This window comes from Micromys minutus, assembly GCF_963924665.1.
Source record: "Micromys minutus genome assembly, chromosome: 3".
NCBI lineage: Eukaryota > Metazoa > Chordata > Mammalia > Rodentia > Muridae > Micromys > Micromys minutus.
Window position 1 is genome coordinate 8,735,448 of NC_137972.1, and position 26,379 is coordinate 8,761,826.

General features: G+C 40.7%; 1 protein-coding gene across 1 annotated transcript in view; it reads right to left on the bottom strand.

Moving 5' to 3' along the window:
- Window positions 1-26,379, bottom strand: part of PIK3C2G (phosphatidylinositol-4-phosphate 3-kinase catalytic subunit type 2 gamma) — a gene marked incomplete at both ends in the record, with an annotated part of 303,735 nt that overhangs the window by 74,411 nt on the left and 202,945 nt on the right. The window contains 2 exons of the mRNA XM_080913719.1: window positions 10,668-10,777; window positions 17,460-17,616. Of these exons, the coding sequence (XP_080769845.1) occupies window positions 10,668-10,777; window positions 17,460-17,616 (267 nt within the window). The remainder of the gene's footprint in view (window positions 1-10,667; window positions 10,778-17,459; window positions 17,617-26,379) is intronic.

Below are 26,379 nucleotides of genomic sequence, written 5' to 3' on the forward strand. Positions count from 1 at the left end.
AGCTAGCCTAGCTTGCCAGAAGGCCTATAAGATCTTCCAGCGCTGCCTTCCTGGTGCTGGGATTTCAAGCGCACACCAGATTTTGCATAGATGATGTCGTTTGGAGCTCAGGTCCCCATGCATAGATGAAAGTACTTTACTAATTGAGTCACCACCTCCCAGTGCAAATAAAATAATTTTGAATTCACATTTACATGTATAAGGAAAACCTTTTCACCTCATATAAGCCAGAGTGACCACTGGGGGGCGTCACCTTTAGGGTGTGGACCAAAGTGATGGCTAAACCCCTTAAGCAAACCTACATCAATTTCTACATGGGCATATTCATCCTCACAGTTTAAACAGTTTATAAGCTTCGATTGCCTGATAGAATATATGCTTTCTGGGTCAGTTTACTTAATACGCTCAGGGAAATAGTTTTCCAAGGATTGTCTCTGAAGACTTTATAAGAGTTATTGTTGACGTTTCTATTGACATTGTAATTTTATCATGTATAAACAGAAGAGTTACACATGAGGCAAACTCACCAAGACCACATTTGTCCTTCATTTAAGTTGTAGACTCTGCTTCATTGCAGGGATTCTGGTGTGTGTAGTGAGCACAGCATGGTGCTTTAGTTTTTATTCTGGAGGGCTGACTGTCCAGGTTTCTGAGTCACTCAGCAGTTCAGGGGATGCTCAATGGATGTGGCGTTATCTCTCAATGTCTTTTTGTTTCTCACGAGGGAAAAAACAGTAATCCGGCATTGTACTTGCAACTGAAATATTGGCTAGCACCTTTTAGGCTTATGTTTATAAAGTATGCCACCACCTAATTTCTATTATATTACACATCTAGGTGTCAAAATATTCAAGCCCATATTTTAAACAAAGTGTGCTGTTTAAAAATGTATTCAATAGGAGCACTAGTCATTAAGGGAGAGATGGCTACTTTGCAGAGGACCTGAGTTTGTTTCCAGAAACCAAGCCAGATGATTCCCAACAGATCCTAATTACAGTTTAGGGGATCTGACATACACACATGCTACATATACATGCATTCAGGCAAACACCACACACACACACACACACACACACACACACACACACACATGCATGTACACACACAGAGACACGGAAATTAAAACGTATATTTAACACATAATCTTTGCAAATATACTCTACGTGCACAATAAAAGATGCCTTTCTATGCATTTTACTGACAAGCTGTCAGCTGTGGCTCAGGCTGGCTTTGACTTGTCCCTCCTACTGTTTCAGCTCTCCGTTTGCTTGGAACACTTTACTTTTCGAAACCTCTGCATTAAGATGTTGCAAAGAGAACTCCTGATAATGGGTTTCAAACGTATGCAATGTATTTGTGTATATACGAAACCAAAATGGTACGTTTTGTGTTTTACCCTTCGAATGAAGTAGAGTATGTTATGTTAGTTCTTATGGGTCTGACAGGTTGGCGAGCGAGCCTGGGATGCATGGCTGTAAATATGTGGATACTTTCCTTACGATGCTTTTTACAATAATCTGGAGGCACTGAAGCTAAAGGGCATTCATATTTGTCTGACATAGTCAGGGCAGTGGGAGCTACACACAGGATTTCTTTTCTAGATTGTTTGACATAGGTGCACCCTGCAAGAGGCATCTGTTAAATAGTCAGCTTTGTTCATGCTGAGCTCACAAGCTTAACGTCACCCCTAACGGCTTCAGGAGCCCATTCTTGCATCTGTGCAGTATATTTGATGATTAAAACATGGCATTTTTCAGGGATCCAAATAAGCACTGGGTAACACAAATCATTAGTGTTATACTGCCACATGAATAAGGAAATGATTGCATATGAGTCCAAAAGGTAGACACATACATACAGAAAAAAAAAAAACAAAACAAAGGGAAATCAGGTGTGTAAATTGTTAGTCTGGTGGAATCTGAGTTTTGGTAAACTCTCTTCAAGTCCTATAAGAGTGCTATCACATGAAGATTAGAGTAGCTAGGGCGGCGGCTGCGGCTGTTTCCTCCTCCTCCTCTCTTCTTCCTCTTCCTCCTGCTCTTCTGACTCCCCCTATTTTACTAAGAACTTAATTTAAAAATCTTTTAATTTTATTTTTTTGAGATTTCTTTATATATTAGTTCTATTCTTATTTCACCCACCCCATTCTAATTTGTACCCCCAAAACCCCATTCCTTTGCAAGTTCATGGCCTTTCATTTCTTACTATAGATATAGATATAGAGATATATACATACATGTACATTTACACACACATAAACATATTGAAAGTTGCTTAGAAAAATAATCTATCAGGTCTTACACCTGAAGAAGACTGATTTTTTTTTCTTCAGTAACCATTTAGTTGTCTCAGTGTCTTCTAGGCAAAGCTTCTGAGAATGCTCCCATGTGCATGAGCATGTCAGGGGCTGCTCCCATGTGCATGAGCATGTCAGGGGCTGCTCCCATGTTTATGTCATGTTTATTCAAGCACAGTGCTGAGATCTCCTGGCTGTAGATATCCCTGTCATGTATAAAAGACACTATCTCACAGCAGACACTGGAGAGCTTCTTAAATGTCTTCGGTGTTTTCCAGATTGAAGGTTCAGGTCTTCAGAATGAATGCCACAGAGAGGTGACAAGTTATAAGGAAATGTCACTAGAGGCTCCAGACTGAAGGTAGACAAGAGTCTCAGATGCCTTGGCTTCAACTGTGAGAAGCTTAGCATTATCCTTTCTCATGGAGACACAATTAAACACAATAGGGAGATTCATCTTGACACATAATGATGGAGAAGACACAACACCAATAGATGGCACTATAGTGGGAGCTGTACGTGCTTTTAAAATATGAAGAGATGTATCTGAAGTTGGTTAGTTACGTTTATGCTGTTGTTAAGTCTCTAGAATAAGCACGATGCGAATTGCACTGGTCCAGGATGTCTGCTGCCTGTCACCCGAAGCACAGAGAGACTGCGTAGGTAACAGCTATTGTTAAGTCATCTGGGACACTCCTTTTGTCACCTGTGATTTTTGATCCCTTTAGTGGGCACATTATATTTCCCCCAGTGCATTTAACCTTTAGTCTCATAGTGTTCCAGAAAATTTCAGATCCCACTATTTGTTACACAACAGCTAAGTTTATCCTGACTTGGTACACAAGCAAATTAGGCAGATAGTCAGAGACGTTCCTATTGCAGAAATCTAGAGCACCAACTATGCCATCACACATCCTACTGAGTGTGGCTGGCACTCAGTAGGCAGCACACACAGGATTCTACTGGCAGGTTAAAAAAAAACAAAAACAAAAAAAAAAAAAAAAAACAAAAAACAAAACTCGTTTGCAACGAGAGAAGAAATTCTGAGGCCACCCTGTGAATTTGTTTCCTGGGTTTAAGACAAGTTATAAGACTTGGTTGTTATTCTCTATGCTCCTTGCAAGTGTCCAACTCTGTAGGTGTCAGCAGAGTTAAGCAAAGAAAATGAAGATGTTGATTTTTATCTGTGGAATAAAACAGTTCAAAATAGGGGAATTTGTCAGACCCCAGATTTAAAAAAAATTAATGTAATGATAAAGTAACCCAGGAATCTATATCATACAATGCTCTTTTGCTTAGTTATGGAGAGAAAATTGTTACAAAGTCATGGGACTGTGTTTGGATATATTTGGTAATGGAATTTTGTCTTCCTATTTGACCATAAGATCTAAAGGGAGAAAGAGGGTGTCTTAGTTAGGGTTTTACTGCTTGTGAACAGACACCATGACTAAGGCAACTCTCATAAGAACAACATTTAACTGGGGCTGGCTTACAGGTTCAGAGGTTCAGTCCAGTATCATTAAGGCAGGAACATGGCAGCATCCAGGCAGACATAGTGCAGGAGGAGCTGGGAGTTTTATAGCTTCATCTGAAGGCTGGTAGCAGAATACTAACTTCAAGGCAGCTAGGATGAGGGTCTTAAAGCCCATATCCACAGTGACCCACCTACACCCACAAGGCCACACCTTATGGTAGACTGTTGGGTCAAACATATACAAACCATGAGAGATAGTTCACAGAATTCTGTGCATTGTGACTGCAGTTGTAGGTCAGGGAACTGCAGCTACTGTGTTTAATATGTGAGTTCAAGTGCACCTTCTTTAGAGGTTGCCAATATTTGCATTCTCTTCAGAATCATCTTTATAAGCACCCTCATATTTCTTCTACACAATCCTTCCTGAAGCTTTTCTCCAAAGAGCAAACTTAAGAAAAATGTCTCTGGGCTGTTTTTTGGCAAAGATGACCGTAACAGGACTTAGGAAAGGCAACGAGCTCTACAGAGACTCACACAGGAGCCCACCCAGTAATGACTATGTAGGTGAGTCAGATGCCTCTGGAACTTACTATGAGAGAACATCAAGAAGTCGGGAGTGGGGCAAGATAAACAAAGCAGGTTTGTTTCCAGTTGAGACCACTTTTGCATTGCTTCAAGTTAGTTTTTTTCGGTGAAGACTGGGAGACCGTACGGAGTCTGAATCACAGAAGTTACATGGCAGCCGAAAAGATGTCTGGGTATCCATGGACAGTTTCTCCTCTAACTTTTGGAAAGGGAAGTGGATGATGTGAAATGCACCATCTAAAGGGAGGTGGGCAGTCAGATATGGACAGCCAGCAGTGGGTGGTCAGTGATGGATGGCAGGAAGTGGGTGGTCAGAGGTGGGCGGTTGAAGGTGAATGGCCGGAAGTGGGCGGTCAGAGGTGGGCGGTCGGAGGTGGACGGCCGGAAGTGAGCGGTCAGAGGTGAGTGGTCGGAGGTGTACGGCTAGAAGTGGGTGGTCGGTTCTATCCTAATGATTCCGATCTGTCTGAGAAGGATATCTGTGTCTAAGGACTGCTAACCAAAGGGCTGAGAGTGATTGAAACTTCTGCAATAAAACACGTGGGCATGATTTTTATGGATGGTTTCCCTCCCTTGCTTCCTATCAGTGGGCCTCACAGAGATATTCCATGAAAGCATCAGTTTGCAGGAGCCTTAGTCATGATACTTTCATGGTTTCACTCAGCTCTACTAGGCCTCAAGCAGTGGTAGGAAAGAGTTAGGGAAGAAAGCGCCTTGGCAGTAATGTGAAAAACCCTCGTGGCCAGCAAGCACGTTTTATTTTTTTTCCCCTCTCTATATCATTAATTACACATTCATATTCAGTGCCTCCCAGCACGCAACGTCCTCTATCACTTGTAATCAGCTCCTGACCTTAGTGCACACACCCAGGGGTCAGGAAGCTCTCAGTGCTGCTCAGGATGTTCAGACAGAAGGGGACAGCTCTGTCTTTTGAGTCTCAGGCAGGGTTGTGAGGGGAGCCTCTTGGTGCTAACAGTGTAGGAAGCATGTGGGAACTCAGGGTGACCAAAGCAGCACATCTCACATGGCTGAGTCCTCACTCACGCCCCCTGCTGTGATCTTGGTGACAGTGAGTAGGTGGATCCTCTTGTTGTACTTTCATCTGTAACTTAGTAATTACTTCAGCATCTGCAGCAACACAGAACGCTTTGATAACCCCAGAACAAAGGAAGAGAATAAAATAATGTAAACATAGACACTGCTTGTATGGCTCTCAGATACAATAGATAATTAATAAGATTGTGTGTGTGTGTGTGTGTGTGTGTGTGTGTGTGTGTGTGTATGCCTGTGTGTGAGCTTGATTTAATGACCTTCACCGAAGCACTAAAATATCTATGACAGGTTCTAAAAGAACTTGCTTCTTTTTCTGTGAATAAGCATTTCCTTTTTAAGTTCTAAAAACTCTGTGATGTTAGAGAGCACGGTTAAAGAGGAAAAGTACACTCTAATATCTCTATCTGTGACCTCCACAGCTACAAGTTCAACTAACCATGAGCTAAAAATATTATGAGAATCATTTTGTCTACTGAACATGGTCAGACATACCCCTCTTACCATCACTTTCTGAGTAATACAATATGAAATCTATATAAAACCTCTCTATATAATTTCCACTGTATTAATTTAAATAAATCTAGAGGCTGACTATAGGAAACTAGGAAGATGTTGTAGCTCATGTACACATACCATGTTGTATAAAGAACTTGAACATCTTTAGGATTTGCTATCTTTGGGAAATTCTGGACTAAAATCTTTGAGGTACTCAGAGATAGTTGTAAAAATGTACACGTAATTTATAATCTTTTAAAATTTAAATCTTAAATTCTCTGACTAAGTTTCATTATTGCTTATAATTGACCTAGATTGTTAAAAACCCAGTCTATTCATTCCTTAAGGGCTTAAAGAAGTAATCTATATTTAAGAAATTCAACATATGCAAATAGTAGATTGTAGATCATAAGAAACAGTTCTGTATTCTAAGGAACCACAGGCACAAATGATTGCACTGTTTTGGCCTTCTCTCTCCAGTTCTTTTTTGTGTCTGATGGAATGTGGAGCAGAAAATGTCCTTGAGTTATTGATCCTGGCCAGAGAACCTGCAGAAGACCTGAATAAACAAATCAGATCTAAAAATATAAAGGTGTGAAAAATAAAACCTTAGGATTAAACATCTAATAAAACCCTTGAAGGTTCAGAAAGGACCTTGTGGGAGATTTTGCTGAGAAGGAAATAGAGACACCATTTCATGGGGAAATGGGCCAAAAATGAGATGTAAAGGTAGTGACTGCTGGACAGCTAGTGCTGGGGAATGCTGCACAAGTTTCTAAAGGCAGCAATTATAGCAGGCTCTGCACAAACATGTCCAAGGAGCACTCAGTAGAAGATCCAGATGCTACTTTTGGAGAGGGGTTTCTACCTTCTGCTGAGGTTCAAGGGTTTCAGATGTGAGGATCTGTGTGTATGAACAGCTGAAGGACGTCTTGATCAAACCCTGACCTGGATTATGATGTTACAGTTACCCGAGAATCTGCTTGTAGAAGGGATGACCTTTAGCCTCCAAACAACCAGGAGGTTGGTTCTTCACATTCTAGGACATTATCTCTACCCATGGCTGGGCCTCCTGTTGGCTATATCGCTTGAAATTTGTCTCATTTCTCTTAGGTTTTGCTTTAACAATTTAAATATGAAGTTAGACACTTTAGTACTTGACAGGGTTTTTATGATAATGAGGTTATGAAAAGCACTTACAACAGAGCCGGGCACCACACAAGAAGCACTACCTTAGTTGTTAGCTATTAAATGTCTCTGTGTCATTAGTGTAGCTAGGTGTTTCAACTGCACTGTACCTCAAATAGAGCATGTTCCATGTTATGAAAGTCTTAGGAATTGGAGAGTTGCAATATGCTTCCTCCCCTGCTTTATTGGAAAGGAGTTGATGTAACCAACCAATGTATTAATTAACCTGAAATTATGCAATACAGTATAGAATTGAGCAATATGTAGAACATAAAAATAGCTTATCCTGCAGAGTAATGGGAGTAAAAAATAGTGAGTGCAGAATAGCAAGGTTTCATGGTGATGTATTAGTCACCTAGAGTCTTGTGGTTAATAAGACTGAATGGAAGATCACATGCCCCCTCCAAAAATGTATGTTTTATATATGAGTTAAGTTGGCAAATATAGGATCAATGTTATATCATGAAAATTATCTGTCCTGGAAAAGTTTGAATCATGACTAATAGAAAGGATTGAATGAGTTTTAACAGAGACATTCACATAAGAAGGGGAGGGGAGGAGATGGGAATGGTAAGACAGGTGTTATTTATTAAGCCAAGGGATGGTTCTTTCTATTTTTTTCTTGGATAAATGCTGCTTGATCCTGCAGTGGAGAACAAGTCAAAACCTGCTTCTGTACAAAGTTGCAGAAGAAAATTCAATTGGCAAAGAAGAGCATCTGCAATGTGCAGTTGCCCTGGCAGAGACAGGGCAGTGGTCCAGGAGAATAAGCCCACTGCCATGAGGCTGCAGGCTTGGATCTACTGCCTATACTTGGGTATGCCCCTTTGAAATGAACAAGGCAATGAATCAGCATTGAGATCATTAATACACGAGATTATGTTCTGTACAGACCAGAAGATGGACAAGATGAGACAAGGATGAGTGTAGTCTGTCTATAGTTTTTCCTTTGCCCAGAGCCTCATAGAGCTTTCTTTACTTCAGTCCCTATCTACCTATGTGATAAAATGACTATTCAATTGCTGTACCATAGTTACACAGATAATGCCAAGCATCATCTCAAACATGGGCTCTGCATCCCAGCAGCACATTGCCTTCCTTTAGTTTTCCTGCCCCATCTCCATGATATTCCCCAGTCTCTACCATTCCCCAAGTCTCAATCCACTTCCACGTCAGTCCTAATGTCTGTCACACTACAGTGCACAGGTGAAGAAATGACTTAGTTGAGAGTGCTGTTTGGGTGCTTTCCAAACCCCTCGTTCTGCACAGAATTAATAGGATGCACTAGGTTAGAGGGATGAACTTCTGTGATATTATCCAGGGAGTTTCTTTGAGTTCTCTGGACCTGCAGGACTTGTGCTGTGTGTCATACTCTTTCCAAGGCTTCATTGTGAGCCTTCCCGAGTGCCTATACCCATGAACTTCGACAATCTGAGAGCTCCTGTACCTTGAGACCAAGGGGCTATACTATTTATGCACTAAAGCTAATAACAGGCCATAGTCAGTGATCAATATTTGTGATTTTTGTTTTTTTTTTGAAAATACAAAATAGTTTATCAAAAGGTGATTTTAGGTTTTGGTTTTGCCTTTTGTGAGACATGACTTTCACTGTAGACCATGCATGCCTAGAACTAGCTATTAAAGCCAAGCTCACTTTGAATTTATGTATTCCTCCAGCCTCACTCTCCTGCGTTGAGGATATTTAACAAAACCAACCAACCAACCAACCAACCAACCAACCAACCAACCAACCAACCAACCAATCAACTAATCAAACCAACCAACCAACCAACTAATCAACCAACCAACCAACCAACCAACCAACTAACCAAATAACCAACCAAATAACCAACCAAATAACCAACTAACCAACCAAACAACCAATTAACCAACCAACCCACCAACCAACTAACCAAATAACCAAACTACCAACCAACTAACCAAACAACTAAACAACCAACCTACCAAACAAACAAACAACTAACCAACCAACAAACCAACCAAACAACTAACCAACTAACCAAACAACCCTACCGATCTTTTGTAATGAATCTCTAGTGATAGATTAAAACAAACAAGTAAACTAAGCTACATATGTAGCAGAAACACACACACACACACACACACACACACACACACACACACACACACACACACTGGTCTTAGCAGGGTTTGCCCCAACCCTCAGGTCTTAGAAGGATTCTATTCCCCCTCTCCCAATCTTAGCAGGGTTATGCCACCCCCACCCCCACCCCACCCCTGGTTTAGCAGGGCTTCTGTGATTCTTTCCTGAGTCTTAGCAAGAGTTCTGTGCTCCCTACAAGGGTCTTGGCTGGGGTTCTTCCCTCCCCGTGTTAGCAGGGTTCTGCCCAGTGTTACTCAGTGATATCATCCAATCTCCAGGACTGACTCCAAGAAAGTCTCCAGAACAGAAAGATGAGACCAGGATCGGAGCTTTTTTCCTTGCTTCAGAGCCCCAGGGGTGGGGGTGGGGGGAACTCTTCATTCCCTGCATCTTTATTTTCTCTTTTGCATGTCTAGTGTCACAATCAGAAAGTATAAGGACCCTCCCGGTTTCCAATTCTGCCGTTCTTTGATTCCTTAAATTCCACAGCTAGGCAAGCTGCCTGTCTATTGAAGTTCATAAGGAGATGAGTTCTGATGAGTGAAGTTCTGCCCGGTTGAAGGCCCACTGAACTCTAGCAATGAGGAGACATTCTTTATTTCACATTGCTGAAAAGGTGGAGGAAAGTCAAACCCAGGAGGGGTTTCATTTTAGTTAATGTTTCTTTTCAAAGCATACGTGCTAGTGAAAAGAATGCACTCTATGTTGAAACTACTGATGATTAAAACATTTAAACAAGAGTCGCTCTGAAGAGGCACAGGGAAAAGGGTCTGTACTTGCTTTCCTTGAATTGTTTACAGGGATAACTACAGATGATGCTTATTGAATACTTGAAATTGGCTGAGAGTTATTCTTGCATTCAAAGTCTTTCATTATAAAAAGCGATGTTCTTTGCCCAGAGCCCCAGAGTCTAACTGATGTTCACTGCATTCTGGTGAGACTCTTACCTTGAACCGCATTAGTGTTTTTCAGACTTGCTTAATAATAAAAAAAAAAAAGATTAAAATAGATGACAGTCCCAGATCTTTGACTAAATACCCCAATATTGTATTGTCTTGCAGATGAAAGCAGCAGCCTCTTCTTTTCATAAATCTCTTTCTCCAAAATTGTTTTTCTGGACAGAGTTCAAGTAGAATAGCTAATTTATTTATGTCAGCCCTTGCTCTTTGCAATGACCTCTTATTGAGTAATCTGTTAGATGAGGAAGCTGGTTAGCAAACAAGGGTGTGTTTGCTAAGGCTGTCTGCCTGTAGGTGCACACACTCCCTTGTTTCTGACAGTTAAAATGGGGGCACAGATGGTTCTAGCTTTGTCACCTTAATGCCAGTGAGCACTCAACCTGAGATCTCCCCAAATGCAGGTTGTATGTCAACACACACAAACTCACATACATGTTTGCAGCTCAGCAGGCTGCGTGTCAACACACACAACATGTTTGAAACTCATCTTACTTGGTGAAATAACTCGTGGCTTCCAGGTCTGTGTCTTGTGGGCGGAGGTTGTTATGTACATATTTCAGGTCTTCAATCCCCCTTAGCTCGGGCAGTCCTGCATGTAGCATCTAAACAGCAACAAAACCCATGACCAAAACAGAAAGAATAAATGTAGACAAAATCAAGCTTACTCGGCTCACTCTAGTGAGAGACATGCAAATGTTTACATTTGTTTCCATGTGCCTTTCATTTTGTCTACAGGAATGGACATAATTCTGTGCCTTTAACAACCCTCGTAGTTAGTGGTGGTTATAAACAACAAAAATAACAGAGAATAATTGCAGATTGTAGAGTGTTTGCACAGTAATAATTCCATTGCATTCACATCATAAAACAGCAAGGAAAACATGGCCACATTACAATTCCCTTGTCAAAATTTTTGGACCCATCCTTTAAAATCGGAACGATTTTAAGAAGTTCCTTTACTCTTTTAACCCTCCATTTTCTCCCATCTAAAGGAGCATAAAGTTACCTGACATGTTCTAGGATAGTCAAAATCTGTTTTATCATATAATGGTACACAACATGCAGATAGTACTAGTTTGAAGAAGACGATGTGAACTGCAGAAGATATGTATGGTATGGCTTGGTCAATGGTGTGGAGACACAGCATGAAAACCACTTCTCTGACTCCGTATCTCCCTCTATAAATTTAACCTTCTTTGCACAAGGGGCAAGTCTATTCATTCAATATTATTATAAAGCAAAGAAATCATTAAGAATAGATTGGTGAGTTTTTTTTTCTCATCTTTAAGAAGATGTTTGTTTCATGGCACTGTAGTCTGGAGGAATATTATTCTTTTTACCTGTATACATTTTTTTTTTTTTTGGAGAAAACTCTTTGGATTATTTTTAAGAAGCAGAAGAAAGGGAATGAGAGTGTAGAGGTGGGCAGGAGGCAAAGAGGAGGGGAAAGAGATATTACCAATACTCCTGTGACTAACATGATAAATGTTTTGCCGGGAATAGACATTTGTGCAATGAGAAGTTAGTCCTATTAATCAAGATGAAGTGTGTATGTTGTGACGGAGGATGGGTGAAGTCATAGACGATTCCTATGGGAAACCAGTGATTTTGCAACTATTCTTCATACTGTAAGCCCAGTAAGGCTGGAGGTCACATGCACAGAAGAGACCACAGTCTTCTCACTGTGCTCAGAGAGAGAATTCCTGTGAATATCCAAGAACACAGAATATTGTGTCAGAATGCAGGAAACAGCTCCAAAAAGAGACAAAGGAAGACATTTCAGTAATAGTAAAGGTTTAGAACATAGATCTCAAAGACAAGAGAGGGATGTTCCGCACGTACCACAACTGACTGTGTAAGAAAGATGTCAAAGATGAGGTACAAGAGGGCAAGGAAGAGGCTGGACTAGCATGTGGCTTGCATTGGAGACATTATTGGGTTTAAATATACATAGGTGGGTCTGGATAGATCACTAGTAAGAGCATGTGCATCTTGCAGAGGACCTGAGGTAGTTGCTAGCACCCATATCTACTGACACAACCTATTGTCACTCCTGCTGCAAGGGATTCAATAATAAAATAACTAAAACTTAATATATACACATACTATACAGATATAGAGACAGAGGTAGATAGATATAGCTATATATGATATATATGTATATATATATATGATACAAGATAGAAATAGATGATGATATAGATATAAATATAAGGATAGATATGGGATATATATGTATAAACACACATACTCACACACATACACACACACACACACACACACACACACACACACACACACACGATGTGGCCCGAGGAGTCATTAGCACACTGATGCCAGCCAATCCAAGAGAAGAGCCTCCTGCCTGCTCTCTTGGGTTATTTGTGGCATCTTAACTTTGCCATTTCTAAGCCCAAGTAATTCTGCGTCCATGAGATAATTCATCAGGTAAAGGTGCCTATGTCCAAACCTGACCACCTAAGTTCAATTCTTGGAACCATGTTTTAAGATGAGTAAATTCTCTTCACCCCTGGCTTTTCCCTTCATCCCTGATTCTTTTCTTAATTTCCAGTGGTACCAATACCCAAGTAGGAAGAGAGCCATGTTTCACTTCCTCTTTTTCCTGATTCTCTACAGCAGTCACTTAATTCTATTCAAAAACTGGGCAGCCTGCAACCTTCCTTGCCAGCCTTCTCTGTAGGCATTACACAGTAGTGACATCTATGTGATATCTAAATGGGTTCAGTGACTTTTATTTACACCTGATGGTGCAAATAAATTACTCTCACAGCTTCTGAATTGTCAGCCCCAAATTCAAACAAGATGATGCTACTTTCTTTGCTACAAACACTTGGTGGATGAAATATGAAGCCATCTATCTATCTGTCTGTCTGTCTGTCTGTCTGTCTGTCTGTCTGTCTACCTACCTATCTACCCACCCATCCATCCATCCATCCATCCATCCATCCATCCATCCATCCATCCATCTATGTATCTATCTACCTACCCATCTACCCATCCATCCATCCATCCATCCATCCATCCATCCATCCATTCATCTATGTATCTATCTATCTACCTACCCATCTACCCATCCATCCATCATCCATCCATCCATCCATCTTCCTTCCATCCATCTATCTATCTATCTATCTATCTATCTATCTATCTATCTATCTATCTATCATCTTCCTCTAAACTGTGTCTGACCCAGTGCAGTTGTGTTTCAGTGTCTTTGCATGCAGTGCGTGGGTGATATGTGTAGCTGGGGCAGCTGGTACAAATATGAGCCGACACTAGATGGAAGAGTCATGTGTTTTTAAGTACAGGAGTTTTCTTTTGTTTCTATTTTCCTGCTACTAAGTCCAGTTCTATTTGAATAGCTCTGCTTAGGGAAGCAGTGCTCTTTCCTTACCATATACGGAGTCTGGAAAGAGTTCTGCTGGGAAATCTCTGATATAATGATGGGAGTGATAAACATCTGAAACTGGTGAATGGTCCCTGTGTTCTTTGAGAGTCTTCCATAATAGTTGATATTGATTTTTTTTAAATGGCAGAAGAGCTGACAAAATGCAGGCTTTATGTTGGTGGACTCAGCCAGCAGCACACTTGGGTCTCCTACAGATGCTGCTTTTAAGCAAGATGAGAATTACATAGATTACTTCTTGCTTGCTTTTCCCATGTGGAAACAGAAGCACAGCAGATATCTGGCAACAAGATGCTTTCAGCTGGGGACGGGTCATTAACTCCACATTGAACCCACTGCACGCCTGTGCTTCACGAGCCTGGGTATTGATCATCTGCAGAACCCGGCCCTGAAGACCTGTGCCAAGCATTTCTCAATTTGTAACTGGGTCAGGGGGTAGTGCACTGAACTGTGCTTAAGGACATCAACACAAGAATCAGAGTGGAGAAAAAGTCATGGTAAATATGTTTGCAGAAAGCAGGCTTTTTTAAAAAAACAAATTTAAACTTGGTTTTAATTTAAAAGACGTTTTGGCTAGACAGAGTGTATTCCTGAAATAACAGTGAAGACTTGGTTTAAAGAGTCACATAGAAACCTTATATACTGGAGTAAAACAGGGAACTGGTTGGTGGCTGGCTAGAAACTGAGGCAACCACATACCCCAGTTACTGTGGCTTTATCTGTGGGCTTAAGTGGTTTGCATTGCCTCTGAATCTTTTTCTGTTTATGTAAGAATCTAAATATAACAGTATTACTTAGTATGTGTGCATGACCTCTACTGCTAATTTTTCACCCTTTGCTTAAAAGTCAAGGTAGATTCAGTAAAATCCCAGGCAGGTTTTTGGATATATTATATAACAACAAGTTAACATGGCTTGTTTTACTATTTATGTGAGACATTATTTCAAACTATGATTAAAGCAGTGTATAGTGACTTAAACTTTATTGTGGTGAGAGACAGAGAGTCAGAGAGAGAAGAGAGATAGAGAGATAGAGACAGAGAGACAGAGACTGAGACAGAGAGACAGAGACTGACAGAGAGATGTGCATGGTACCTATGAAAACCAGAAAGGGGCTTTACATCCCTCAGAGCTGAATTTACAGGTTGTTGTGAGCTGCTAGATGTGGGAGCTGGGAACTGAGCTCATGTCCTTTGCAAACACCCTTAAAAACTATGCAATCTCTCTATCCCCTTTTTCCTCTTAAATTACATATATCAGGACATTTTCATTGTTCCTGTTGTTGGAGACCAGAGAGCTTAGGCTGTTCTTGAAACTCTATTTTTTCTGCATTAGCAACCTGACTGCTGGGATTGCAGTCATGAGTCATCATAACTGGCTTAACATTGAAAGTCTTTCATGATTAATTACCATGATAAATATTTTAAAAGGTACACAGAAAGTTTATTAAACAAAATGAAAAATCTTTTCACATGATGCTCCTACTCATCGAGGTGATTTCCTGTCATATTAGTTTATCATGCTTATCATGAATGTCACAAAAGAAATAGCTCACACTGCATGAAATTCTATTGGTGGGTTTTTTTCTGGACATCTGTGTCTGGTTAAGGCACTTGCTAGGGTTTGGAACAATTTCCTTTGTGCACTTTTAACAGTATGGATATCACATACAAGTGCTGGGCCCTTCGGCTGCTTACACAACATTTATCGTCGCCATTCAACCTAAAATTTTAAGACTCTGGGTCGTACTTATATTATATTCTCTCATTTATAGTTCCTAGGCTCTTGAGAGCTAATGGATTCATGAGCAAGATCTTGGGAGAGTCCAACTAGTTCATACCAGAGTTTGAGAAGACATTAGAAATGATAGTGCCTAGATATTAATTTTATAAATAAGGTCATTTTCATTGATTAAATGCTTGTAGAATTTTTTATGGGTCATGGAATCAGCTTGTTATAAGCTGTAAGCCATCACATAAAAGCAACAGAGTCTAAGAGAATTGAGATCTAGAACACATATCTATAAAGAAAAATTGCTGGTTATCATTGGAAAGTTAATATGGAAATCCTGAGGCCTGGGGATGTTACTCAGTAGAAGAGAGCTAGTCTCAGCTCCTACTGCAGGATAACCAAACTAAACCAAGCCAAACCAAACCAAACCAAACCAAACCAAACCAAACCAAACCAAACCAAACCAAAAGGACACACATATACACAAAATATGAATTATGAATTGTTGAACCTTAGCTTTAGTCAATACTAATTCAAATTTTACATGTGAGTGTATGATCCTATATTGGCCAGCACCTTTGTAATTGATTGCTTTGATTGGATAGTTAGTTGTCTGACTTCTGAGTCAGGTTTTCATGTAGTTCCAGGCTGGTTTTAAACTTGCTTTGTAATCAAAGATGACCTCGAACTTCTGATCCTTCTACCTCTTTCTCCCAGGCTCTGCATTTTAGAACTACAAGTGTGTAGCACCATAGACAATTGTCTACAGTACTGGGCAGGCACTTTACCAACTGAAATATATTCCTAACCTGACACTATTGAAACTAAATTAACAGCGATCTTATAGCACCACATTAATTAACCGAACTCACATATATGGCAGCTACTATCGTAAATCCTTTAAGTTAATTATCAGCTAGAGTTTTGAAAATTAGTCTGTTAATAATAATGCCTGGTCCATATGATGCATTTATTAATGGGCCATTTATCCATCAATTCCATAAGATACAAGTTATTATCCTTATTTTAAAAGGAAATAGTATGTAGGTTAAATCTAAGTGCACCCAGAGAATTTAACCTTTAAATGCTAAGCTGGCACTCCAAATCAGGGAGACCCAACCACCAAACCTGTCTCTTCAACAGCTATTAGCAGAACTGAAGATACACAAATAAACTAGTGGTAAGCTCCTCTCCTATGGGTGTATGTAATTGTTATAATGCATATTTGCACTTAAAGAAATCATTCCATCATTCTCCAAAAGACACTTCTTTGTCTTTTGTGCCTCTTCTTTGTGCCATGTGACTATTTCTCTTCTCTTTTCAGTAGACACTGGAATAAAACACTGAATCCTCTCTGACCCATGGCTCCGCAGAACCAATACATGACACTAAACGCATCAATCTACAGTCTGCTCACTAATTCACCAGTTACAGTTTTAGACTTACTTTGTGGTGCATTAAATGTGCATGCGTGTGCATATGGTTTGTGCATAGTTGCATGGGGTTGCCTGTAGAATATGGAAGAGGGCCTCAGATCCCTGAAGCTGAAGTTACGGTTGTTGGAGTTGTGAGTTACCTGATGTGGGGACTGGGAACTGAACTCAGGTCCTATGCAAGGGCAATTTCATGCTTTTTAGCCAGCAATCCATCTCTCCAACTCTAGAGTTTGCATTCTTGAGCCTGAATGTCTTAATATGAATGAATAGTGGCCAAGCATTCAAAGGCAGATATTGAGACAAAGGAGCCAGAATGAATCTACCTCATCTCCATTATGAAGTTTACATCATATGTAAGTCAAACAGAAAATTTGAGGCTGTTTCAAAAAGGGACAACACAACCAAAGAAGTTATTCTAAAAATAACTTTTCTTGAGCCCCAGTCAACTCTCCAGGGGACCCCTCAGAAAGGACCAGTCTGGCTACCACTGGTGACCCCTGAGATGAAAACTAGAACTAACAGGAAATTGCAAAGAAACATAATTGCTTGCTCACCCACTGTTTTCTGTTTTAAAAACTGTTTTAAAATGAAGATGGGGTGGGGGGGGACCTCCAACCCATTAGAAGAAGTAGATGGCGAAAGGAGACACCACGAAAGCTCAGGACTTTTTCTATTTCCCCAAGAGGCTTACCATTTCTAGAAGGCTCAGGATCAGCTGGCTGTGTTTCCGGACGATATTGTAAGCTTTGCAGCAAAGCTCCACGAAGTCTTGGAAATGCTGTGTGTTTTTTCCGCCCTCAGTAATAAAGTACTCCATTTCTGAGGTAAAAATGAAAGGGGCTCGGTCCCTATAAATAAAACATAGTAACAGCCATGAGGAGCTGGCGTGGTGTGTAAGGTTAACGCAGGAAGTTACTGCAACACATTTCCACTCAAGTTTTTCCCAGTCTAGCGTGGGTCATTGCTGATCAGTGGAAAAACTTAGTAACTGAGGCCTTTGCATAACTGGGCGGAAGAGGAGAAAGCAAAAGGTTTGCTAGAGTGTCTGTCTTTACCGTGTGAAATGTTTAATTCCCAATTATGTTTGGACACAATGTATCTACTGAAGGAAGACAGGCTCCAATGAACAGTACAGGAAGAGTTATGCCAAGTCCTCACTGGCAGTCTGGTTACTGACACATTTGGAGGTGATAAAAAAAATGAGTTCTTAAAAAAATAGCCTTAAAAGCTATTTTTTTTTTCTCCCTTGGGAGGGTGACTCCTTAGGGAGAGAATTTGGATAAAAGTTAAGATATTTTCATGACAATTGCTTTCAGAAGATAGTTTATGAAACATCAGCAACAGATGTAACCAATTCTCTGTCATATGCTTAGTGCACAGGGAGTTTTAGAAAGGAGCTATAATTCCTTTCACACATGACTCAGTAAAAAATGCTGAGCACACCAGGTCAGTGCAGACCATGTTTTTTTCACAAGTCACACTGCCCCCTGTAGTCCCAAGGATGGAAAAGCAGGTCCCATCTTCAAAATTATTAGACATGCTAGTCCTGAGATGAATCATTAGCAACTCTGGGTGAAGCGGGTAGGAGGGGCAGGGACATCTTTATCTGATGAAGTTTCAGCAGATAGATCAGGGAGGGCCATTTTACACCAAGCTGACCTAGATTCTTCTAGCAGCCCCTAGATGGGGACACGATTGTGGTTAAAATAGAATGACATATGTTTTAAATTTGACAGCCTGGGTTCATGTAAGGTTGTATCAAATCACAACTGAAGAAATTGAGAGGTAGTTCAGGGAGCCTTTAGAATAGAATAGTGTTATTTGCTGGTACAAGGCTCAGCTGTTTTAATAAAAACATCGCCGAGCTAGAAATCCCACTGATGTGACTTAACTAGACCTTTCTGAAGTCTGGGAATCGAATGCAACAGCTGGACAAGCACACTTGACGAAGTGGACTCTGGCTACCAGGCAAGCCTTTTCCAAAACAGCTTGTGTCTGTAGTTGTTTTAAACTGTTACTTTAAAGCTAGGCACAGTGGCTCCCACCTGCAAATCCCAGCGCTTCAATGGTTGCTCAGACTGAGTTCGAGGCTGGCCTAGACTACATGTTGAATTACAGGTTCGCCTGGTCTCAGAGGTGGGATTCTGTCCCAAAGTGCAATAATAAAATTTGTATTGTACAATACATGCTTATTATCAAGAGGGGTCAAAATAACAAGAAGCATTCCATTGGCTTTGATATCTTTGCCCAGTAACGTATTCAGTAAAATGTGTTGGGTTCCGCACTGAGCAGAACCTCTCACGTGCTCTAATGCCTCAAACCGTGATCACTGGCTTTGCCATTGGCCTTCCCTGGCTTCCCACTCATCCTGTGGTACATGTTCTGTGGCTGTGTTTCAGCAAGTCTGGGAGAAAAGATGTTGGAAGCACAGAACAAAAGCACAGGGTCTAAATCTCCAACTCACTGTGACTTCATTTTCTCATGTTTAAAATGTGTGCCAAACACGCAGCTGCTAGACTTCATGAGAGACCCAGTTTGGAGAAGATGCCTGTGTCCGGCCCACAGAGAGCACTGTGCTCTCAGGGGATTCTGTGGTTAGGGGAGTGAGGCTCGAAGCACAGAGCCCAGGCTGGAGGTCTTGCGACTCACACTTCAAACTTGGGTTTTGTGTACCACTAGATCTTGCCCTTGAGAGACTTACCAAATCTATTTCTAAATTTCATTCTTTACCAGATGGACTGGAAACACTTGCTTATTGATATTGCTGAGAGGCTCTCTCATAGCTTAAATGACATAAGAGCACTTGTTACATTTTAGATATCGCTGTTAGGTATTACTGCGAGTCTTCAAACAGCCACAAGTGTTTGCCGAACTGAGCCTTATCACAACTAAGACTCTTTCTGTCTTCTCATTAAAAAATGGCACCAATTTCCATTCTATGTGAACTTTTAATTTAATCCTGGTTTTATCATCATAAACAGCTTGGGTGCATGGGTCCTCACATAGGTCTTTTATTTTGTTAGACATTTGTTAGATTGTGCATTGTTGCAATTTTCACTATTGCTAATTGTGGTTGTTTGAAGAATAAATGTGCCCCACAGGCTCACAGTTTAACTGTGTGGTCCTGCGTTCGTGGTGCTGTTTGGAGAACCTTTAGGAAGTGGAGCCAGGGTGGAGAGACTACAGCTCTGGGTGTGGCCTTGTGAACTCGGAGCTGCAACCTACCTTCCATTCTCTATTTTGTGTGTAGATATGTAATGTGATCAGCCAGCTTCCTGCTCTGTGAGAATACCACACCTTTCAGAATAAGAATTCAATCCCTCCGGAGCCACAGGCCAAAGCAAACCTTATTATTCCTTTCCTTGCTCTTGGTCCTGTATTATCACAGCAACAGAGAAGTACCTTGTGCTCCAGATTTTAGGAAAGTTTTGGGAACATCTTAGACTTCTATAATCAGAAACAAATCCACAAGATACTTTCCCCCCACCTTATACTATTTTTACTATGAATTGAACTTTCGAAATAGTTTTACAAAAATCTAAAATATTATAAATTTCTAAACTTTTTTAATGTGACAGATATACTTTTCAGTTTTTAGTTGATAAGACTACATACAGTTGGCTAAAATGATTTCTCTTAGAAACTTTTTGTGGTTCTGTGAAATGACATCACCTTCAACTGCCATGAGAAAGCAGATGCAGAAAACCCACACACAAGCTTAAGTACGGGAAAGAAACATCCAAATGAGAGAAAAATGTAAACTAACATCAATACTGAAGAAACAGATTTCACTTTGTAAACATCACAGTTGAAAAGGCCTGGGAGCCCAACAAAATTAAAGCCTCCATCTTTATCTATCTTTGTTGACTTTCAGTAAATTTCATAAAAATAAGAATGCATTAGAGCTCTTCTGTAAATAAAAGGTAGGGTTATATGCAGTGAGGAATCTGTCTGGTTCCTGTACATCACAGAAGCATTAGCTGTGCTGTGGTTTGTGAATTAGGGTGTGCATGTGCATTTGTGAGCATGTATGTGTGTACCTGTGCGTGTATTTGTGTATGTGTGTGTTTCCTCCTCTTGATTTGCTTTCTCTCCCACTTGCCCATTATTAATGATATGATGCTGAACCAGTCATAAGATTAAAGAGTTTTACCTGTAATAAATATTCCCAGGGCTGGAAAGATTGCTCACTGGGTAAAGACACTTGTCACCAAACCTGATGATCTGAGTTAGAACCCCAAGAACCACGTGATGGGAGAAAACTCACTTTAACAACGTGTCTTCTGAGTTTTTCTTGTGTACCCTGGCACACACATGCGTAGAACATAAAATATGTTAATTAAAAAGTATTGCTTAATAGAGCCTGCTCCTTGCTAAAAGTCTTATGATTATTTTTTTTAAGAAAAACAAATGAATTGTATGGTTTTCAGGAGAAAAGGCAGCATTTCTCCTTCCTTTACACAGTCTCGGAATCTGAAACAATATGTTGATGGTATTCTGTTACAAACAGCAAATAAAAGCCTGCACAGTGACTAGCTGGTGATAATTCAGCATTTGTGTGGCAAGACCACAGAGTAAGCTTGTTACGATTCTTTCATCATGTTTCTAAAGTTCACTTGTGTATAAACATATGACTAACCTTTCTCCAAAACTTTCTCCAAGAGTTCAGTACAAATACTGAAAGCGTTTTACAGATTTCCAGCAGATGTAAGGAGCGGCCTGGTGATTTAAAAAAAAAAAAAAAATGCTGATACCCTTGGAAATGTAAGGGTATATTACACTGAGATACATAATAATTACTGAGGAGATACATTTATTTGATAAGAGAAATGTTAGTTAGGTCTTCATAGTTGACATTTAGTGTCATGTTTATGTCAGCTCCCCATATAGCCTTAGAGCAGTTCTGTACAAAGCACCGGTGTGCTGAGGTCATTGTGAGAAGCTTTGCCAGTGGTTGCTTCACTGAGGACTCACTCACTGAGGTCTGCTGCTGCTCATTCTGTGACTTGAACATAAGAGGTGTACCCATGAATGTCAGAGCACCACAGCTAATCACCAGTGGGCATCTACTCAAGTCTCTCTCTGTATATACAAGACATGTAGGTAAAATTAAACAGCTTTCAAAAGTATTGTGTTGTGGGCCGGGGATATAGCCCAGCTGCTACACTATTTGCCTGTCATACACAAAGTCTCGAGTTTCATGTCCAGGACTTCGTAAATGTGATTGTGGTGGGACATGCCAGTAATCCCAGAACTAGGGAGGTGGAGGATCAGGAACCTAAGGTCCTCTTAGCTACATAGTAAGTTTGCAGTCAGCCTGGTAAACATGATACCCTGTCCTATTCCTCCCACCCCAAAATAACATTGGGACATGGACAATTTAAACTAATTAAGCAACAACAATAATGTTAAGAAAAAAAATGGTTCTATCTTCAATAAAAAGAGATAAGAAGGGTATATTTGGGCAGATCAGATGAGATATTTTTAGAAATGTTTGATAGCATATGATATTATTTTATACTAGGATGAGTCATGTGGCATACAGATCCAGAGAAGTGAGAAGACTTAAAAGAGGTTCCAAGATTATAAATGCGAGGGGGTGATGACGTGGAACAGAAGGAAGCCGTAGTGTCATGGAGTTCAGCTTCTCTTCCTTGTGTAACAGGAAGACTGAAGAGCATCATTCAGAGGGACTGCCATTTGCATCCAAGTTACACCGGACACACCTTGTAGATTGACCACCGATGATGAACAAGATTATACAGCATGTGTTTTGGGACCTTAGACAAAAGATCTAGGCTGGAGGTAAATTCTTGTGGGTCAAATGCTGTCTTTTCTTATGTTACCCAATGAATCACACTAAAGTCCCTGAAAATTACAGGCATACCACCCAGCCATGTCAGGACTCAAATAACATGCTGGTAAGTTTCCCAAGTGTCTCTTGTCTCATAAATTCTAGAAATGGACCCAGAGACATTGGTAATACAGAAGTTTTGGGACTGAGGACTAGGCACACCATTTCTGGAATGAAGCATGTTATCAACATTAGCAAAATCCAGTGTCAAAAGGATGCAAAGTCAATGGAAAGTCTGGAAAATGATCATTGAAAGTGATACAGACCATAAGCAATTAGCATGAAAAATATAAAAGTATTCTCAAACTTTGAGTTTAAAAAGTCAAATGATATGATTAGAAATCAGACAAAGATATTAAGAGACATCTCATGACAAAGTATATGAAGATAACCAATAAACACATTACTTTCCTGAACACTAACTAAACCTACAATAAGAGTAGCACACTTAGCCATATGAGTAAAAACACGAGAAGAATGTGGAGAAGCTGAATTGCTCACACTGTCAGGTAGAAGTGTATGTCACATGTCCCATTTTTGGCCCTTTATTTTCATTTCTGAAAAACTATTTGTCTTCAGCTTCTTGAAGTTAACAGCAATATACAGCCACCTGTAACCCAAGAGTCACAGCTCTGGCCATTTATCTGAGAAAGGAAAACCTGGATTTATTTACTCCATACATGCGTTGTTCATAGTAGCTTTATACCTGGTAGTCAGAGACCTTAAGGGATCCAGATGTCCTACAGCAGATGAATGGCTGAACAGACGGCACTACAGTCAGATTGTGGAATGTTATTGGTCAATCAAAAGGCACAGCTTTGAAAACAACAGCTGGGATTGACACTCCAGGGCATTGTTGGACAGTAAAAAAGTAAGAATAAAACAAAGCCCTCAGATAGCATATTTTCGACTGTTCTATTGATATAATATTCTAGACATCCCAAAATGGTAGAAATGAAGAAAGGGTGGAAGACTGTTCTGAGATAAAGAAGTAAGGTTGGGGACTAGAGGTAACCAGGTGCATCTTGACTGTGTCACCTTTGGTACCTTGTGGCAAATTATAATTCTACAAGATGTCACCATTGGTAAAACTGAATGTACGTAAAGGATCTCTTTGCTTTGCTTATTATAATCATGTAAATCTACAACTATTTCAACCTTTTCGTTGAATTATCTGGATGTAGCTGAAAACAGTATCATAAGACATGAGAGAAACAAGGCAAGAGGGAGTCTTAGAGAAGCAAACATTTGATGGCTTAGGATAAGGAAGCCACTCTGGATTCGACCCTGCGAATGCTTTGCAAAAGGCTGCAGAAGGGGGGGTTCTGGGGTACAGTGATGCCTTCGAGGTGGCAGCAGAAGAGTTAAAACTGAACTCATATGGACACAAGGCACCCTAAGACCAAGTGCTCGGCCCATAGAAGATGCATTTGCTCCAGACAGACAAAGGTCAGGGAATAAGAGAAAGACAAGGGATAGAGCGAGAGACTGGGAAGGGGTCAAAGGAGAGGGGAGAAGGGTGTTTGTCCTAGGGAGGAGACAACAAATTCTGCCTCTGGGTAGAAAGTGGACAGCCACGAGATTGTCTACAGGCAAATGTCAGTCTATAAAGGTAAAAGGAGAGACCCCATGTTAGGATGAATTGGTTCATTTTGATTGGGCATGTTAATTAGGTGGACTAAAGAGGGCTTTTGATTACTGGACATCAATACTTTGAAAGCTGCCACCCTGTTGGTCAGCCTCAGGAGAATGAATAGTTTTTTTGTTTTTGTTTTAGCAAGGTAGAGGGAAGAGAAGGGCAAGGCCTGCAGAACCGTTTTTTTCCATGGTTGGGCTGCCTAGAGCCCCTTCACTGAGACCTTTTGATACATCAGGGGGAACGGAACATGAGTAATATGCAAGCCAGCTCAGGTTCTACCAAATGATAAAGAATAAATCCCATTTGGTAAACTTAAAAAATTGAATATTAAGGTGAAGAATCCACAGGGAAAATTCCCAGAAGGGAAGCTGAGCATAGCATGATGCCTGCGGGCCGTGGAGGAGAGTCATTTGACCTTTGAGGACTCAGTTTACCCAAAAAGAAATTTGAATAGTAATGGATAATTGTGCAGAGAAAACATGGTTGCTGGGACTACAACGGTCATCAGAAGAGGAGAGGAAAACGGGGCTGAGACATTTGTGTAAGAGGAGAAAGACGAGGTCGTGATGTTAGTAAGTGTGGAAAGTTTACAGTCCACGGTAAAGCACTCTCCCTTGGGATGGATTTGCTTTCTCGGTGCAGTGGGGGGAGGAGTTGGTCTTCTAATTCGAGCACCCAGGTGAGAGCACTAATGTGTTGCAGAGTGAAAGAGCAAGGTGGCCATGGGGTTACAGCAGCACTGAAGGACAGGAGGTGGCCACACGCTGGCTGGGCAGTGTGCTTCCCTTCCAGCAGCCTAGGGCCGGTGAGTTCAGACAAGCTTCACCTCGGCCACCGCATGGCTACTCACAGAAGATGTGTCCCATTTTCCTTTCCTTCTGCATCCAGTCCCATCTGTGAGTTTGTGCTGTGTGTGTGTGTGTGTGTGTGTGTGTGTGTGTGTGTGTGTGTCTGTCTGTCTGTCTGTCTGTCTGTCTCTGCTTTTCTCAGTGTGTTTGTGTGTGTGTATATGTGTGTGTATGTATGTGTATGTGTGTAAGTGTGTGTAGTTACCTTACCCCAGGGATCAAACTCAGAGTGTCAATCTTTGTAGCAAAAATGTCTTTACAGCTTATCAATCTTTAAAAGAGAATCCTAATCACTGCTTGAAATCTCTCCACCATCTACCCTCAGAATAATTACTCAGTGGTTCTGTAACATTGAGCCATTCCCATTAAGGGTAACTGGTAAAGAATATGTCGTATCTTAGTCTCATTTTCAGCTATTATCTTAATAGATTTTACTAAGATACCACGTTTCAATGACGCCTTCGTGCCCTGGACTGTAATATGGATACAGCAGCAAGGCTTACCTGGCTGTTATTAAAATTTGCTTTTATGAATTTCAAATGTGTTTGTCCTCGAGAAATACCATGGTAACGGTAACATCATCCCTTGCAGTGTAATAACCAGTTTTCAATTGGGAGTTCAGGGAATGAATGAAGCATGCTGATGGTAACAATGAAGTCTGATCACCCGAGGGCCTGTATCCTTACGCCTGTGCTTCTGATGCTGACCTTCCCTTTACAAAGAGGCCCATACTCAGAAGACAAATGGCTTCCATGTTTATTGGACATTGTACACACACACACACACACACACACACACACACACACGTGCGCGCATGTGCGCACACGCAGTGGGGGTTATGGCATAGTATGTATGTGGAGGTCAGAGGACAACTTGAAGAAGTCAGTTCTCTCTTTCCACTATGTGAGCCCTGAGCTGAAACTCAGGCTGTCTGGCTTGACAGCACACACATTTCTCACTGATTCTCCAGCCCCTTAGAAGGCTTCCCTTTCAAAGACTGCAAACATGAACTATTTTAGGCACCAGAATCCTAGAAGCACCTTTCTCAAATGTAAGTCATGTAGTCTAGATAATACCATTGGACTTCAATGACTTAAGGTGATCTCTGGTCATTCTAAAGTCTATAGGATGGGGTAGTCTCTGATGTTTACATCATATATCCTAAGAATTATTATTTATACCCATTTAATATTTTTATTGCAAAAGTAAAAAGTGTAGAGTTCTGCCTGCTTTGCATTGAAAAGGAATATGCAGACATCAAAGGGTATAA